We start from the raw sequence: 19,217 nt of genomic DNA, 5'->3' as shown, positions 1-19,217 counted from the left end.
TGGTGGCAGGGGGAGTAGCCAATCCGATTCCTGGCTAAAATGGCTTGAGCCTAACTCTAACCTGTAACTGGGCCCACATGCCTATCTAGTAGGTCCAAGCCAGGTGAGACAGGCTACCTGCCCATTGCACCCTTACTGATATGGGGTGACGATGGGCCGGGGTAGGCCTGTACTGGTCTGACACTTAAGACCCAAGACCCAATCCTGAAATTTTGATTGGGCCTTGGCCTAATCCGGTCTAAACTAACCCAGCCCGTAAGTGATAAAATCCCTATTTCTCGATTGAATATTCCTAATCAATCTATTCAAGTAGACTACTCATGCAGAAAGAAAAAGACACAGGAATGACAACAACAGCCTACATCCTACACGCATGGATTGCCTAATCGTGCACGTGAACGCCTCAACCTAATACATCCAAGCCTGGTGTTGGGCCAGGTGGCCCATTTCAAGCCACCCTTACTCACCGGTCGTGCCTAGAGGTGGACATGGGTCATGCCGGCCCATGGGTCCAATGACCAACTTCTATGGCTAAACCCAATGGAAAATTGGGTCAAGCTAGGGTCGAATAGGAGGTCCATTTTAAGTAAATGGGTCGAGCTTGGTGTGAACTTCACATGGTCTAACCCTCGTACAGGATATAAATAAGTTGGCCACATAAGCCTACTCTTATCGTATTGAGTAAACTCTGTTGGGCCCACTGTGAATGTATGTAGTTTATCCACACCGTCCATCCGTTTTTTAAGTTCATTTTAGGGGTTGAACCCAAAATTGAAGCTTATCCAAATCTAAAGTGGGCCATACCACAGGAAACAGTGGAAATAATGATTTCCACCGTTGAAACCTCAATAGGCCCCACAGTAATGTTTATTTGTCATCCAACCTGTTCATAAGATCACAAAAACATGGATGAAGGAAAAAAAAACAGATCTAAGCTTGATTCAAAAATTCTGTGCCCCTAAGAATTTTTCAACGGTAGACATTCAATTCACAGTTTTCTGTGGTGTGGTCCATTTTAGCATTGTATATGCTTCATTTTTGGGCTAAAGCCCTAAAATTATTTGATAAAATGGATGGACGGATTGGATAAAATACATAAATCACAGTGGACCCCACAGAGTTTACTCAGTTACTCGGTATGTAATCCGCTTCCACATAACCTGGCGTGGCTCGAATCGGGGAGCGGATTAGCTGTTACCAGTAACACCTTAGTAGGTGTTACCCTTACATTGGGGTCCACATTAATAATGTTTTTTTTTTTTTTTTTATATCCACAACCTACATCTATTTTTCCAGCAAAGTTTAGGACGATTTCCCAAAAATTGAGCAGATCCAAATATCAGGTGGACGACCCCAAAGGAAACAGTGGTGACTGAACTCCCACCATTAAAAACTTCTAGGGCCCACAGTAATTCCCACCTTAATGTTTATTTTCCATCCAACCCGTTGATAAGATCAACCAGATCTGGATGAAGGGAAAAGATAAAGATGAGCTTGATCTAAAACTTTTGTGGCGAAATAAAAAGCTTTTAATGGGCATTCACCACTGGAAAGTCCACCTGAGATTTGGATCTGCTTAAGTTTTAGAATCACATCCTAAAATGATATAGAAAAACGTGTGGACGGCGTGGATATACAAAATTTTCATAAAAGGTGGGCCACACACGGTAAGAATAACACCCACCAAGGTGTTAACTGGGCAACAGCTGCAGCGGGCTAGGCCATACATGGGCCACCACACACCGCACGTGTCTAGTCCTTACACGTGCAACGATAGCCGCAGAAGCACGCGATTGGAAGAGTAATCATTCTAAAATTCTCGTCTACTCACAGCAACTTGTGGCTACGAACCAACCCGCGTATGAAACAAAACCACTAACCAACAAATAAAAAAAAATAAAATCCCTAAAATAAAAATAAAATTTTGATTCTGATCAAAAGCAAAATCTCCCTCCTTCTATCATTCCTCCTCCTTCTTACCCGATTCTTGACTTCTGGAATGAGATTCTACTCCGATTAAGCGCGAGATGGCGTCTTTTCAGATTGCAAGATCTCCTTTCCTCGGATTCTCCCGAAAATCTAGCCTTTCCTGCTCCTCCCGTTTCAGTTTCTCGAAGAAGAGGATTTTCCAGCTGCAGAAGCTGCGCCGGTATTCCAAGCCCTTGGACGGCAGGAATTCCCCAATCTGCTGTCGGGTTCAAGATGACGAAAAGGAACCCAGTAATGGTTAGATTTTTTTTAGTTAAAATCTTTTTCTTTCTGTTTTCTATTTGTCTCGTAGAGATGATTGAGAATTTTGATCGATGAGTTTAAACCTAGGGCTGCCAACGGGCTCGATCTAGGCATCGATTTCAGGCCCATATGCCTGGGCCGGGCCTAACAAGGGCCGGGCCCGCGTTGAGACCCTGCCGGCCCGTTTATCACTGGACCCGTTATCAATTGATGTGGGACTCAGGAATGGGTTCAATACCGTCTACAGCCCTTGCCGTCTGGGCTTGTTTTATGGGCCTGGAATGGGCCTGAATTGCAGGCCCATAGAAGAAAATTGGTTCGGTTAACCCGGCCTCTGCTAATTAAAACGCATTTCATGTGTTGTATGGTAGGCAACGTATATTCTTTTATGGGATCCATCATTAACAAGGTTCAAAATGTTATTTAATGGTGTACAAATATTAGGGGTTGTTTGGAAGCTTGTAAAATTTGTACGTGGTAATTGAATTAGAGGTGTAAATTGTTTACAACTTGTCCTGTTTGACTTTAAGCTATAATGTCTTTAAAAGTAACTAGTGTTTGGATAACTTGTTAATTGTTTAAAGGCTGTGATTGGGTATTTGTGCTCAACAGAGATTCGAGATAAATCCTTATAAATTCTTCAAATGACAAATTAGGGTTTGATTTAAGATGGATAATTGAGTTGAACTCATCTCAATAAAGCCCAGGGCCAATCCTTATGCTAAACCAAGCATTAGGTGGGCCACAAAAGTGGGCCCACTAATTCAAATGCCCTTTTATGAGTTGTATTCAAAATGGCCATGAATATAGCACAGTTATTGGACCACAAGAGTAGATGGCCCGCAGCATGCAGATGGTTGAGGACGTCTATCCATCAAATTCTTCTAGATCAGATAACATACAAGAAAAGCAATCAAAGTAGCATAGCATCAAGCATCATACTGCCCCCTATTACAAGGAGCCCATGTAACCAATGGCTCTGTGGGCCCCACCACGATGTCCTTTTGACATCACTGCTTCCATCAATTTGGCCAACTCGTGTTAGGACATGAGACCAAAAATGGATGGAAGCAGTGGATATAACACAGAACCATGGTGGGCCCATGTAGAAACCAATTGCTTATATCCCACCCCCATTTTTCCATGTGGTGTGGCCCATTAGAATTGTAGATCTAGCTGATTTTTGGTCTTAGGACCTAACATCCAGGGTTAGGCCTAATAGACGGAGTATATTTTACATATATAACATGGTTGGCCTCACAATCTCGGGTGTTTTGCACACTGCGCGAAACACGTGTGTATAGGATTTCGGGGGGCCCCAAACCCATCTTCCCCCGCCCTCCCCTCAATATTCCATGCACAAGAAAAAGTAAAAAATTAAAAACAACAAAACATAGAAGACAGAATGGAGCATACCTACAAGTGGGAGGAGCTTCGCCAGTGGAGAAGATGGTGGATTTTGGCGGATGAGAGCCGCATTGGTTGGAGCAAGCAAATGAGAGAGAGAGAGAGAGAGAGAGAGAGAGAGAGAGAGAGAGAGAGAGATGGTGGAGAAGTAGAGTAACTAATGAATGATAATTGTTGACTGCACGCAATTATATCAAACTTTAGAACCAAATTATACCCAAACACACCCAATCCAAGAATACAAATTCTTCCATTTGAAAAGAAAGGAAAAACAATGCAATAACCAGGGAATAATCAAAGCTCTCACCAGCATGGTGTGCCATAAAGGCCATTACAGGACAATAAAGGCTGTTACGTAAAGGTAATAGTGGTAACTGTTACACGTTATGGGGTCTTAAAGACCTTAATAGTTGTTAAGGAAAAATGACCTGTAAAGGCCGTTACAACCCCTGTAATGGTCCATTACGCCCCCCGTAAAGGCTGTAATGGCCTTGTAATGGACCATTGCGGGGCTGATACTGGTTTTTAGGATTTTTTTTTTTTTTTCAATAAAAAAGGCCATAACAACTCGTTATGGTCCCCGTGACAACCGTTACACCCGTATTGTAAAGATATCAGTGGTGGCCATTACAGGCACCGTTACTGTGACGAAATATCTTGCTCACCAGTTTTAATAGCCTAGATCATACTCTCCACTTGTAAACCATGAACTTGCACAAACCTTAGAGAAGGGGTAATGCCAAAGGCTTGCAAAGAAAAGAACTGTCCGAAAACTACTGGACATTTTCTATTTATTGAGTTTTTATATGAAGAAAAACAAAAGAGAAGCCCTAACTCTAATATGGGCTAAATGTTATACTCTTAGGCATGTTATTAAAAAACAGTTACGTTTACATAACAGTAATGGCCGTTACAGAGAAAACAGCCCGTAACGGCCCCGTAATGGTTCGTAACGGTCCAGAAATATGTTTTTTCAAAAAATTAAAAAATATTGTAATAGCCATTACGGCCTGTATCGTGACAGTAACGGCGGTGGCCGTTACTGCCATTGTTACCATTATTGAACACCTTGATCTTAGGCCTATATTTTTATTTAAAGAAAAATGACTAAAATGCCCCTATCTACTTAAGTGAGATATAAGCAAAGCAAAAATAAGCCACAATTCATCCAAAAATAAGCAAAAATTCATAACTTCAGATAAATGTCATCAAAAGAACCTTTTATGAATATGGACCCAAAATTGTAACACAGGTGCCACAATGTGTGTTCCATTGATGGGTCTATGGATTTTGCCCATCATGGAAGGTATTTTGGACCTTTTCCACACTCTAATCCATCCTAAAACTCCTTATCAAGTACATTAGTCTGATCCATCAACATTTGGTTGTCCCCGTTCTCATCAAGAAGAGAGTTACAATTCTCCCTTCATAGACAATTTTGAAAAATAGAGCCATTAGACTGAGAATGGAATGTGGGTGAATGAAAACATGCTTTTGAGGCAGGTTTTCAAATCTAGGTAAAAGTTGTAAATCAATTACAGCCTTCAAAGCATTTATAGGAAATTTCAGCATCCAGACAAGCCCTGTAATCCATTTACCCACAATTGATTTACCACTTTCAGATTTTACAGGCATCCAAACTACCCCTTGGAGAAAAACTTTGAGACTTTGGCAGTTTGTAATGGATGATATGCAGGCACTTAGAAATTGCTAACAAATTGCATGCGTGGAATGCAATTAATTTGAAGTAAACCATCCAAAATGTGTCCCGGTTTACATGTGTAATGAACCAAATTTATGCTAATTTGGTTATTTGGATATCAGATTGAGGGACATTAATTGGACAATTAACAATGGAAAATGTCTAATGCTTTGATTTCAACAGACAAGTGTCCACAAATCAGAGGTTAAGATTTTTCAACCAATCTATTTTTGGACTGCAAATTAGCTACAATAGGCTCCACAATGTAGTCCACTTAATTGGAGTTGATGTATGCCAAGTGTACAATTTCATATGCAGTCAGGGTATCAAATAACTCACCATGAATTTATGATCTTACATTCCTGATAGGAGATGCTACCATCTGACATGATCAACATTGCAGTCAGGGTATCAAATAACTTCCCATGAATTTATGGTCTTATGTTCCTGATAGGAGATGGTACCACCTGACATTATCAACCCGGGTATGATATTAAATTCCGTTAAATTTATCTCGGAGAAAACACTAGCGATAGACACTGATGGAACAATACTTTTCGACTCATATCCAATTATCCATGTTGGTGTTCAATCGCTGGCGTTTTACCCATATTGCCAGATGAATTTATTGTGATAAAGTCCTGATACAATACATCCCTATAGTTTTTGAATGTTGCATAGAAACAAACAAATAAATGATTTCGTTTCAATAGAAAAACTGAATTACATAATTCCCAAGTGTATAGGGACTCTTCGAACTCCAATTCTAACATTAAATGGACCATAATAAGAAATTATTAGTAATGTTGAAACTACTCTGGTCACCTCCATGTTATTGAATGTTAGAAATACTGCTCAAAGTCTCAAACAACTGAATTTGGTGAAACTATCTTCATTGAAACTTGTCTCGAGTTGGTGCCTGAGGCCTGCTCTGCAGAAATCGGATCCCATGATCATGAATTTTGTCTATTCAATTATAGATGTGTTAAGTAGGCAGTCTAGGGATGAATAGTTCACGTGATTTGTGGCAAATAAGCTTGGAAGCAAAGTTATTTGTTAGTGTGTATGTGCGGTTAGTTGGGAATGGTCTACCTCTATGCTAGAGATGGAGAGTTGGAAACTAAGGGTATTTTCTTGTCTGCAAGCGCACTATGGCACGGGTGCAAAATAACAAGTTGTTAATCGAGGTTAGCAAGGTGATCTGTAAACATGCAGCTGGCTTTGCTCCCCAATTCATGATTTCTTTTAGTGAGAATCACCCGGAAAAAGTCTTAGGAACCTATGGTGGAATGCATGACATGTCATTGTCAGCGGATCTTGTATGAACAATGATGCTCATTTGAGTTGGTTGGATTCCCAAATGTGATGTACGTGTTGACTTAGTGAACCTATACCAGGCAGTCCTCACCTGATAGATGCTTAATGGCAACTCTCTCTCTCTCTCTCTCTCTCTCTCAAGAAACAAGAGTAAAATTTTTACTTTTCAAAGAGGATCTTCTTGATAACTTTTCTGGATAAGTTTAGATACTCGGTTATTTTTCCATTTCTTTCTACATTTTGACTAGGTACTCTTCTTTTAACTATTCATCATCATCATCACCATTATATCTTTGCACCATATATTTGGGGTTGGCTTTACAGCTTTTATTTTGCCAATCATCCTTACCTACAGCGCTATCCTCCCCCAGTATGTGAGCAAGACTTCATGTTCCTTCTCACCACCTCGATCCAAGCCTTTTAGGTCTTCCTCTCATCATTCCATCCTTCTTTAGGCCCATCAACATTAATTATATGTTTTGCTTCTTACTAGGGCTGTCCTTGATATTCATACCACACCAAAACACTCTGAATCTGCTCCCCATCATTTTGTCTCGTATTGGGCCACTCCCAGGCTATCTCCCATCCTTCCCAGTCGTTTCACACATTCACGTCAACATTCTCATATGTGCAACACCCATTCTGTCCTAATATTGCTTCCTAATCACCAATAGCTCTGCCCCATCTGGGATAGCCAGTCAAATAACAACCTTAAAAACATTTATCTCGAATTTTATTGGCATTCGCAGCCATCACAAACACTCCAAATGCATATCTCCATTTCATCACCCAGCTCAAATTCTTTTGCAAGTGTCCTTGCCAACCACTGCATCTTTTTAAATTATCAAACCAGGGTAACAGAGCACATTGCTTTGGGGAATCTCATAATTGATGATTTTTACTAATGTCCCAAAAAAAAAGAAGAAATTTGGTGACTTTTACTAAATCCCCACCTGGCCACCTCTATAATTATTTCTAGTAAAGTAGCATTACAAGCTGACCTGAATTAGTGGGATAAGTCTTAGATGATGATGATAAAATTGCACTGCACATTCTCTATCTTAATTAAGCTAATTCTAAAACCTCTCAACTCTGGAGACATACTCACATGTGAGCAAATTCTCAAATGCTAGTTGAGCTGTCAATGGCTTGTTGGCCTGTTGGGCTGGCTGAATTTCAGCCAGGATTGGGTTTCTCTATTAGGCCTGAGGACAGGGCCTAGGGCTAGAAATCAAGCTTGGTTACCAATCGGGTGGGGCTTTTTTTTGGGAGCCTGTATGCCCGGCTTTGTCCCATTACTTGATAATAGTTCATTTTACACATACCCTAGTAAGTATAGCAAGCAAGGAAAGGGAATTATTTATTTATTTTTTTAATTTTATTTTATTTTTAATATAGTCTGTATCATTGAATTCTATCATTGAACTTCAAATCCTCAAATCCCCACAATTCCCATCTCAAAATCCCTGATCCCAAGAGCTAAAAGCATGATCTTTGTAATTGAGGATTGATGGCTTCTCTCAGCACCAACACAAACATAGGTTCCATCAAGTAAGAAAGTTCAATTGTCCGAGTCATTGATCTGATGGAACCCACTGCAGAAGAAGGATGCTTCAAAATATTTGGAGATCGAAGGTTTCTATTCGATAGTTGAACTATTTTCTGTTAATGTGGGTGTTGTTATATTTTGTTCCTAAGTCTATTCTGTAGCATAGATCAAAATGTTATGATCTTTGAAGCAAAGAGATTTTCACGGAATCTGTATTCATATGGTGCCCCATCAGATCAACATTTTGGATAACCAAACCATGGTCCCACATCATTCATCAAGCAGAAATGTTTCCCAGACTGAGCACATGCTTATCATTAGTAGCATAGGATGGCTTAGATCTTTGTGTTTAGGCCCAAAAACATGTAGACTGGGCTTGGGCAGCCCCTGGCCTGGCCGATTTACGGCTCGTAACTGGTTTTATTTCACATAGGAACACCAAAAGACTGATTCTTGTTCTAATAATCAACAGACTAATTATGATGGATCCAAAAGAGCTACTTGTAGACTCTTCATTGTATTTCCAGTCCAAATAAGAAACCTGGTCTAGTAGGAATCTTTCCAACCAATAAAGGCTCCTGAATCCTTTAACTTAAACCAGTAGGATACAAACATAATTGGAAACTGACTCTAACTAAAGAAAATAGAAAACTGTTTGAAAGAATTAAAACCCAACTCCTGTGCTATACTAATAGCAAAGTGAATAGTGTCTAATCCCATTGTTAAAGTTAGGCCTTCAGAATGAGTGTTCAAACAAAGCTATTTTGTTAAATAGCTTGGTTCAAATGTGGCTTAGGTTGAGCGGATGTTTGAGAGCTACTATTGAGCAAAAATCTGAATCTGTGCCCAATTTCTAACCTTCGTATAATGGCTACATCAGAACTCAGAGCAGCCTCATTTTTTTTTCAAGGAGTACTCTTCTTTTTATTTTTTCTCCTTCTTCTTGTCAGATTAAAAAGAAAAAAAGAATTAATGGCACTGATTTACAGTTAATCTGTTCTGGTTGATCAGCATCAATTTGATGCATCCTTTTCATTTCTATTGTTTCTTATGAATGTGCTTTTGTAGGCGAAGAACCTCCTGAGTCATTGTTCATGAAGGAACTGAGGAAAAGGGGTATTACTCCTACATCTCTGCTTGAAGATAGCAATAGGAGCAGGTATGGACTCGGTGAAAAGGAGATTGAGTTGAAGGAAGATAGTGCGGGCCTCTCAAAGAGAAACGTAGTTTCAACGGACTATGAGAAGAGCCTAACTAACCAAAGGGAGCGTTCCATGGCATTGAACAGTGAAGGCCTTGAGGTTGATTTGTCTTCTCGTCCCCTCCCTCCCTCGCTCCCTATTTATCTATCTACCTGTCTATATATCTATATGTACATATGTATGTAACACACACACATGAGTAACTCAGCATGGTATAGATTCTCACCAGCCACCCGCAGCAGGGGTAAAGAATGGTTGATGTCGGGTAGGTAGCCAGCATTCAATTATTGCCAAACAATCATGAGAAAGCCGACCCGAAAAAGCTCAGACAATGCTATCATGATAGTGACAAATCTATTAATGAATAAAGACGACAATTGGAAGAGGGAAAAAACTTCTGCCTCCATCTTTGTCAATTATTGAATCTATATATTAATTGGTGTAACTTGGTGTTCACATGAAAGCAATTTACATCATACTTCTGTTCTCAGCCATGCTTATGTCAAACCTTCATACTACGGGCTGTTGGCATTTGTTCACCAATTTGTTTCTGAATGTTCTTCTAGTTTCCATCCTTTCTTTTTAAAAAATAAAAATAAAAATAAAAATTTATGTTCACTATCGTACCCTTCCCTCAAGTCGAGGTTCTGAAAGTCTTTCAAGTTTTGAATTTCATGTTTATCGACATTCCATATTGTGACTATGTTTTGCATCTTGATAAGCTGCAATTTAGCTATTAATTATTTCCTTATCATGGCATGTATGAATGTTTCAAACTGTCATTTGGCATTCTATAGGTAATACCATGCATGTATATATGTGTATGCATGCAATGCATAATTTTACAGTCAAATGGAACTGTTTATAAATTAATTAATGTCTCTCAGATACATGTGACAATTCTCCACTCCTTAGTACATAGAACATTGCATTTATTCACTCCTAAATCAGTGTGTGGAGGCACTACAATGTACTTGGATCCTTTTGTCTGTTGACATATTTCAAAGTTAATTTTGCTACTCATGTAAATTGGTTTTGTCCAAGCTTCTTATTTGGGATTCAGCTTCAAGTGCCGAAAGGATATTGACTCTGCTGAATCTTGTTCTTTTCTGTTTGTTTTCTTTTTCTATCTAGCTATCTTTCTTTCTTTCTTTCATCTTCATTTTTTCTTCTTCTGGTTCTTGATAGGAGTTTATAAGATCATCCAGACCCATTTCCGACTTTGTAAATCTCATCAAGCAAAATCAGTGAAACTTCTTTTGCCACTGGTTTCATGAATTCAAAATGTCAACTTCTCATTATCATCATCTAAGCCTTATCCCAATTACTTGGGGTTGGCTAAAAGCTCAAATTCTGGTTTACCTAAATCATATGCTTTGAGAGTTGGCTTCCTCACATGTGATGCATATAACAATAACGATTTTTTTTTTTTAAGATACCTAACATGTTGTTGAAAAAATTAATTAATCTCAAGGTAATTGGAACTGCGAATAATGCTTAATGATCTCCAATCAAAGAGGTTTGGGAACAATGAAGATCTTCCTTTGTACCACCATTAAATCCCACCCAAGTGGGCACATGCAAGCCAATACCACTGTCACCCCAGCTCATCACAGAAAATGCAAACACACCAGCCTATCGCAGATTTCAAAGGTTGTCCCCATTGAAGTTAAGCTTTATAAAGGGAGAATTTAGCATGGCATGGGGGTGGTATTAGGTAGAAAGGGAGAATTTTCTAGCGTCTTTGGCTCCTTGCAGGTTTTTGGTCGATATGGATCGAGTGCCATAATCGTTGCTTCCACAATCAATCCCCTCGCACAATGAGGGTGTTTTGGAAGGCCAAGTCGGAAGTGGTCTTTGGGCTTTGGCGCTTAGGCCTTTTGCTGATTTTTCTTTTGTAAATGTCCATTCCTTTTGTGATGCTATTTGTGGCTTGCTTCAGCATTGATCTCTATTGTTTGCTCCTCTTTCAATAAATTTTTTGTTGCCTTTCAAAAAGAAAAAGATATCATGAGTGGGCAGGGAATGATAATAATTGAGCTGGTCGCACATGTACCATAACCTGAAGTGGGCTGCTTAATTCAAATGTATTGACACTGATGGGAGATTTCTTATTTATTTTTATAGACTTGAGCTTCTTTCCCCTGGATGAAGCTTGATAAATTGATCCAAAATATTCTTGGCTGCAGAAGAACTTAAACTGATGTTGGATCATTATAATTTGAGAATCAGGTTTAACTAGATCCCATGTGGGTTATCTCAATGAATTTGAAGACAGCCTTCTGGCATTGTTTGTCACTCTGAATTTCTTCTCCTCATCTACTTGGAAGGTTGCAAAGGCATGGTTACAAGAAGTGAGTTGATTGGTTGAGGGAAAAAATAAGACAACCAACACAAAAAGGTAGTTTGAAAGAGCTGAGATGCAAGGGACTGATTTTCCAGTGGATGTTAAGGATGAGCAGATGAAACAAAACTTGCAAGGGAATAGTGGCTGGAGCAAGTTGGTAGTGGGAGAAGTCATCATTTGCTTATTGTTGTCATGTTTTGATTCACTTGTTTACAATACGAACTCAAAACGTTCCTAAGTGTCAATATTGTTTTTTGTGCTAGTTATGGTTATCTATAACTTGTTAGTTTATTCTCCCTTCAGATAGTTGTGGGGAGTGGCTTATGTCTCCTATCCATATGAAGGGCCTTAACAACATGTCTTTCATATTTGGAGGAATATTTTGGAGGGTGCTCTTGCATGTGGTTTTTTTTTTTGTGCGCGGAGGGGGGAGGGTGCAATGGCCGTAAGTCGATATGAGTCTATCAGTAATAATACATGCACCCCATGCCAGTTACATGCCAATACACATATATAGAGGCCTTCTTTATTTTTTACTTTATAGTAGTATGTCGTTCATTATTGCATTCATTACCTTTATGATTGTAAATCTAATCACAAATATATTAATTCTAGATAATTGTGGTTATTCCCATGATGTTCGATTGAAACTCAAAATATGTAACAAATTCATCACAATAAGAATTTTCGTGATGATCAATCAAAGAATTTCTATTTCCCAAACACTTCAACGTCAAATTTAAAAATCAAAGAATCTTGGCTCAACTTCAATAGGTTAGGCTGACAAACAACATTCTTACCAACGAATGGCATGATACACCATTGTGTACATGTCGAAAACTGAGAAACAAAGAAGATTCACTCGTGTTTTCCATATTACCGTTTTTACTTTTTTGAGGCAAAAACAAATTCCGGCTGTTACCAACTGGTTATTTCAGTTTGGGTTGGACTGGTACACTCCTCAGTTTGGGTTGGGTTGATGAACCCCTGGGTTTTGGCTAGGACGATACTCTCCTCGGAACCAATATTTGGAACCTTTGGTTGGGCTCCATGTTAATGCAAGGGCATTTTCACACCGGGCTCGAGTGGGGTCGCCTCTGAGATGCAGGGGCACACTCAGGGTGGGTGGGGCCCATGGGGGAGGTCTCGTGTTCGAGACTCCTCACCGGGGGTGATTAATGCGCATTTCACACTGGGCTTGAGTAGGCTAGCATATGAGATGCGAGGACACACTCGGGGTGGGCAGCCCGTGTGAGGCGGTACCCATGTGATTTGGGGCCCACAAGGGGGGTTCAGCCAAGGTCCTAACCCATGAGATGTAGGGCCTGGGCTATGTGATAAAGGGATTAATTCGCCATGCTCTAACAGTTCGAGCTTTTAAAGCAAGTGGTTAATTGTCCTGCATCACATGTTCTCCATTGGGGAAGCCCACTTGCTATGTAGCAGGTGTCCCTCTTGAGTGACTCCATGTTCTCTGTTTTGTAGGTCCACTTTCTTCTTCTTCTTTCAATCATAGCCCACCTTGATGTTAGCAGGTGTCCTTGGGGAAACTAGAATCATTTACGGGAGGCATATTCCTTTATGGGTGGGGTGTTTCATTTGCTTTATATTTCTTCCTTTCATGCTTCAATGGGAATTTCGTCTCATTGTTGAGTTGGGGAAAGAAGAAAAATAAACCCTATGAATTATTACATATTGAACACTCTCAAATCTAAAAATATGTACAATATTAGTTTTCTCTTCTTCTTTCTATACCTTTCCTTTCCCTAGCACCGTCCTTTCCCTAACATCCCGTAAAGTGGTCCTCTTGTGTTGAGGCCAACTCATTGATTTTAATAAGTTGTTGATTCAAATCAACCTATGTAATAAACTATTAGATAGGACTTGATTGTAATCAACCTATGTTATAGTCTATTACATTGTGCTTATGGGAGTTTTATGCTCTCATTGCCGGTCCCCAGCCCAGATAAGGAGGGTTGCGTCAGGTTGGCAGCTGGCATCAAATTTATGCCATAATTTCCAACATGAATCCAAACAATATGACATTCCAAACTCATGCTAAGGCGTGATGACCTATGGTCTAGCTGAAGTTATGACCCTGGATAGAGTCGAATAGCGGACAAGGATTCATGTAGCCGAACCCAATTAGTTAGGATAGATCTTAGATGATGATGATGTACTCATGTGGTGAAGACCTAAATCTAAAATTCGTTGCTCTTGTTCTCCTTGCGAAAGGTTGGGAAATAGATTGGTAGAGATGAGGCGTTTCAAATAGTTAGGTTTTAATGCAGCAAAAGGACACATGCCGAATCCACAGCACGATAGGTTGCAGTTGAGGATTCCAAATTTGATAATAGACTTGAGCATGGGGACATGAAATACTCCAAAGATGGACAATCTATGAGTGTCTTAAGCAATTATCAAAGACACCCGGTCGAGGGTTCAAGTATCCGTAAGTGGGGAAATCCCACTACGGCATGAGTGTGTGTGGGTGTATGCGTGTAAAAAAAAAAAAAAAAGAAGGCAATTATCAAAGACAATCTCAAGATCAAAGAACAAGAGAAAAGAAATCTATGCTTTTCTTCCTTCTCTCTCAAAGAGACAAAACTCTAATTCATTTCATTCACCAACTACTCAATTATAATGCATAGAAATTATTTGTACAAAACCCTAAACCTAATCAATCTAGACTCTTCATTCCTCGTCCCACCCAGTGTTTTCAGTAGCGCCCGTAGCGTAGCGTAGCGATTTCGCTACGTAGCGTTACAAATAACGTTTTTCCCCTGTAGTGTGCGCTACAGTGGTCGTAGCGTACGCTACGGATACGTAGCGTGTAGCGCAGGTAGTGTGCACTACCTGTTTGGTTTTTTTTTTTTTTTTTTTTTTCAGTGCAGGAAACAGTGGTGAACTCAGACCACAAGCCAAACTTAAGTTAAAAAAAGAAAAAACCTAATTCGAAAGGCTTCCACCCCCAAACCGAAGCAGCCGACGCAGCCGACGCAACTGTTGTCCCCACCCTTCCATTTGGAGACCAAAAATTCTCTCACAGGGCCAATCCGACGCTGCCGACGCTGCTCCTCTCCCCACCCTTCAATGTTGACGTCGAAAATCTGCTGTCAGGCGCAAACCGACGCTGTTGACATTGCTCCTCTCCCCACTTTTCAATCTTGAGTTTGAAAAACTGCTTCCAGAGGCAAACCAACATTTGCAGTTTTCACTGATTCAATCTCATCTTGAGACAAAAATAGGTACGCTCCTTCCTTTTTCTTTTTTTTCCTTTTTCTTCTTCTCATCTTCCTTCTTCTCCTTCTTCTTCTTCTTCCTCTTCCTCTTCTTCTCGAACTGCTGCAGTTGCGACCGCAGCTGGGATTCTTCCTCTCTCTCTCTCTCTCTCTCTCTCTCTCTCTCTCTCTCTCTCTCTCTCTCTCTTCTTTCCCTCTTTTCTTTCGGTTTCCCCCTCTCTTCTTTTTCATTTTCGGAATAGACTGCGTGGCTGTTTCACAGCCACGCACTTATTATTATTATTATTATTGTGTTCTGCGGTGCACGTTGAACAGTGCACTTGCACTATTTTGTTACACGGTCCGTTGTAATGTTTATTTTCCATCTAACCTGTTAATTGGGTCATGTTGACATGGATGAAGGGAAAACACACATGTCAGCTTGATCTAAAACTTTTGTAGCCCCCAATAAATTTTTAATGGTGGACGTTTAATTATTGTTGTTTCTTATGGTGCGGTCCACCTGAGCTTTGGATTTGCCTCATTTTTGGGCTCATGCCCTAAAATTATTTGGCAAAATGGATGGACGGTGTGGATATAACACATTTATCATGGTGGGGCCCAAAAAACTTTGACACTTGTGTGCTACACTTCACAATCCGAGTCCCGCCTAATTCGGGCCCTTAAAAAATTGTACACGAGACATGTATTAACTTAAAAATAATAAGACCCTATCCATCAACTTCTTACTATTTAATATTTATCATATATATATATATATATATATATTAAAAAATTAAAAAATAGAAGTATTGTGTAGCTTACGCTACACGCTACGCTATTTCGCTACACGCTACGGAGGGTTGAACGCTACGCAACACGCTACCGCTATTTAAAACACTGGTCCCACCTTTCTATCTTAACCATCTATTTCAACAAAATATTGACAATGACAAAAATATTCCTTGATCCCTTCACAACTGCATAGGCCTTTGGAAAATCAATCACAACCCACACAGACGGTATCTGAATTACATGATCTTGGACTCGTTGCAAAGTAACGCAATAAGCTTTTGATGGGACTGATTTTGTATCATTCTAATATCATTTGATACCCAAAAAGTGGGTGCAAGATGCATGATGAAAATAAGGGAGACTTGTTGTTGAAGCTAAACAAACTAGACAATAACATAAAAGAGACTAAACTATGCATTTAGATGTGGGGCTCGCTAAGTTGGGGCTGGTCTTCTGACAATCACGATCATGGTCCTCCAAGGTCAAAGGTGATGATCCATATGTGGTTCCACATGAATCCAGACCAATGAGTGTGTTTATCGTGGGCCCACTAGCAATCAAAGGTGAGATGAGTATTGGGCCCAGGTGTTGTTGCATTAGATTTGCAGCAAAAATGAGTTAAGGCAATGGCAATCTGTTGAGATAGTGATCACCTGTTCCCCTGAAAGAAACAGTAGAATCTTAATTTGACAAAAAAAAAGTATTTTAGTGAAATCTTTTCTGATAATTTGATGTAGACATTTGCAGAACAAGCCCACATCTAGGGATTATGGAGCTTGTACATGACTCAGCTTTTATGGTAGGCTTAAATTCATAACATACTGTAGTCTGTACTCCTTTTATTTGAGACAGTAATGTTTAAAAAGTTCAATCAAAAGTTCAAATATTCTATGTTTCCATTCATCTATCCTTGCTGCTATGTACCCATTTAAAAAATGAAGGAAAAGCTGCTATGCATTATAAACTGGGATGTTGCTTGTTCTGTTTCACACCCCTCCCCCCCTTTTATTTTTTGGTCTTTTTATGAAATCAACATTGTCTATATACTCCATAGTATGCCTGCCATAATGAAGACCTCAATTCTGATAGCATTAACTTCTGATCAAAAGACATGATTCTGGTAATATTCACATCATTTTTTTTCCGTTATTGTTGTATTGATACCTTCTTTTCTTTTCTTTTTTTCTTTTCTTTTCTTTTTTTTTTTTAACACAGGGTTTGATTCCACGAGCAAAGTTGCTGCTTACGATTGGAGGAACATTCTTTCTGGGGTTCTGGCCTCTAATCCTTGTAACAATTGCATTTTTTTCAGCACTATACCTTGTAAGCTTTCATTCCCCCTACTTTTTATTATGTTCTGTTTCATGCTGTAAGCTTTCTCATCAGTCAAACACATCATTACAAACGTTTGTGATTCCTTATCTCCTCATCTGTGTTTACTAGTTTAACTTGGATTAGTGGAGATCCATCCCAGCCAGTTGGTGACACCCGGGATAGGATCCCTGGCCTTGCTAGGAACATGTTTATCAGATTGTGGCAAAATGGTAGGGATTTCCTACTGGTGCTGTACACACTCTTTTGAGTCTTGGGTTCTGTATGAAGTGTATATACAAAAATAACTGGAAGGTGTGGGCATTTGCTCTACCATACCAAGGATGCCTCCGGCCGACAGGTATCTAATCATCATTGCTGGTGTACGGCCACAACTGTAAAATTCCTGGCTACTTCTCTAATTGCTAATGCTAACTAGAGTGGTGATGTTGAAGAATCAGAACAAGCGTGCTGAGTATGCTGTGCTTTTCATCATGTGCAATTTCAATTTTTTTTTAAATTTTTTTATATATAAAGATAAATAAATAATCACGATAAATCATAACCAGGAAATTTTGCTAGAAATGCTTGCCATTTGTTTCCCCCTTTGTTGCATGCCCCTTGTGTGTCGTCGTCCAGACTGTTCATTTAGTACACCCCAGCATGGAGGGGTCACATCGTCAAAAAGCCTCATCAAGCAGATATCCTTGCTGCCCATACAAAGGTGTTGAAAATTGAAATACAAACCATCTTTTCTAACTATCGTCTGTTGGTCACTCATTGGTTCTTTTGTAATTTCCTTCTTGCGGGTCCCCAACGAAATACCATCCACGTTAAAATTCCACCACCCTGCACAGGAGCCAAGTGGCTATCTTATTTGGCTTTCCTAGGACCATCTCTCAAAACCTCATAACCTCATTCCAACTTCTGAAAACCAGGTTTCTCTTACTGCCCCCCAAGACTTCAATATCATTTTTTTTCCATGCCCTCTGACGGTTAGTTTTATTCATGTATTCCCTACTATTTCCAAAAAAGAAAAAGCTTACATTCTTCATTTGGGTCCATCCTTCACATTTTTATTTATTTATTATTATTATTTTTTTACACTTTTACATGCACACACACTCACGCCGTAGTGGGATTTCACCACCTATGGGTACTCAAATCCTTGACTAGGTGTTGAAACTCCTGAGAGTCTACCACTGGAGCAAGAGTTAGGACCCAGTCCATCCTTCACATGGCACAAGCATATTAGATCTTGGCTGTTTATCCAATGTTCACACATGGATGAGATCCTAATCAATTATCTGATGGTCCCTATTGTGTATGGTCCACTTACAAAAAAACAAGACTGGTTGGACAATCCTAACTGCCAATTGGAGGACTTTCAAGGATTAAAAAGGGACAGTTAAGATCGACGGACTACTGTACTTTTTGGAGCATGGTCTGGATCTCATGTGTGCCACGCATACAGACTGTTGGATGTTGAAAGGGAAAAAAAGTAACAATCACTGGACACCACCAGACACTCTTTTCTTAGTGTCTTGTCCTTTTTGTGCAAGCTTGAACATGGATGCACAGGTGATGATTTACCTCCTGCAGATAACGGTGCTTGTCAATTTTCACCTCAAGTACAAATCATCTGATATACATTTTTTACACACACATGCTCACACTCACACACACCAGAATGGGCGCTCAAACCCATGATCTCAGTGTTGAAACTCACAGAGTCTACCACTGAGCCATGAGTAGGGACCCGATCATCTGATATACTGACTTTGAGTGGTTTGCAGTATTTTGGTCCGAGTTTCGTCCATGATGCAAGCAAGATTCCAACAGGACCACCACCATACATCAATCCATATACGCTACTGGAGGACGAAAGGCTATCACAAACAGCTCCACATGTAAAATGAACACCTGAAACAGTCCACATACATCAGATCTCAAAGTGGTGATGACAATGGGTTTTGGTTAGCAACTCTCTACTGCAATATTCTTTTGCCCATGTAATTATTTAGCAGCTGTAGACAAGTTCTATTCCATCCCAAGTGTATGTTTATAACGGATTTTCACGTGTCTTCTCCATGATTATGGCAGGAATTTGTTTCAAAATTTGTATTATCCATTC

General features: G+C 39.7%; 1 protein-coding gene across 2 annotated transcripts; it reads left to right on the top strand.

Annotated features, from left to right (window-relative positions):
* Positions 1–1,904: 1,904 nt before the first annotated feature.
* On the top strand, positions 1,905–19,210 carry LOC131218799 (uncharacterized). 2 transcript variants are annotated; one of them, XM_058213615.1, is made up of 4 exons: positions 1,905–2,220; positions 9,276–9,508; positions 16,988–17,095; positions 18,880–19,210. In XM_058213615.1, exons 1-4 carry the CDS (start codon positions 2,028–2,030, stop codon positions 19,000–19,002), a joined length of 657 nt encoding a protein of 218 aa, XP_058069598.1. In that variant the 5' UTR covers positions 1,905–2,027; the 3' UTR covers positions 19,003–19,210. The 2 variants fall into 2 exon arrangements, with proteins under 2 accessions (XP_058069598.1, XP_058069597.1); XM_058213614.1 differs by having other exon boundaries at positions 1,908–2,226.
* Positions 19,211–19,217: the final 7 nt, after the last annotated feature.

This window comes from Magnolia sinica, chromosome 11 (genome assembly GCF_029962835.1).
Source record: "Magnolia sinica isolate HGM2019 chromosome 11, MsV1, whole genome shotgun sequence".
Taxonomy (NCBI): domain Eukaryota; kingdom Viridiplantae; phylum Streptophyta; class Magnoliopsida; order Magnoliales; family Magnoliaceae; genus Magnolia; species Magnolia sinica.
This window is presented reverse-complemented; position numbering and strand designations above follow the sequence as displayed.

What these genes read in the sequence shown, in the direction of transcription:
- LOC131218799 (XM_058213614.1), top strand. Translation starts at nt 2,028, where the DNA reads ATGGCGTCTTTTCAGATTGCAAGATCTCCTTTCCTCGGATTCTCCCGA. An exon ending in CGAAAAGGAACCCAGTAATG is followed by an intron (nt 2,227 to 9,275) that starts GTTAGATTTTTT and finishes GTGCTTTTGTAG; the next exon opens with GCGAAGAACCTCCTGAGTCA. An exon ending in TTTTTTCAGCACTATACCTT is followed by an intron (nt 17,096 to 18,879) that starts GTAAGCTTTCAT and finishes AGTGGTTTGCAG; the next exon opens with TATTTTGGTCCGAGTTTCGT.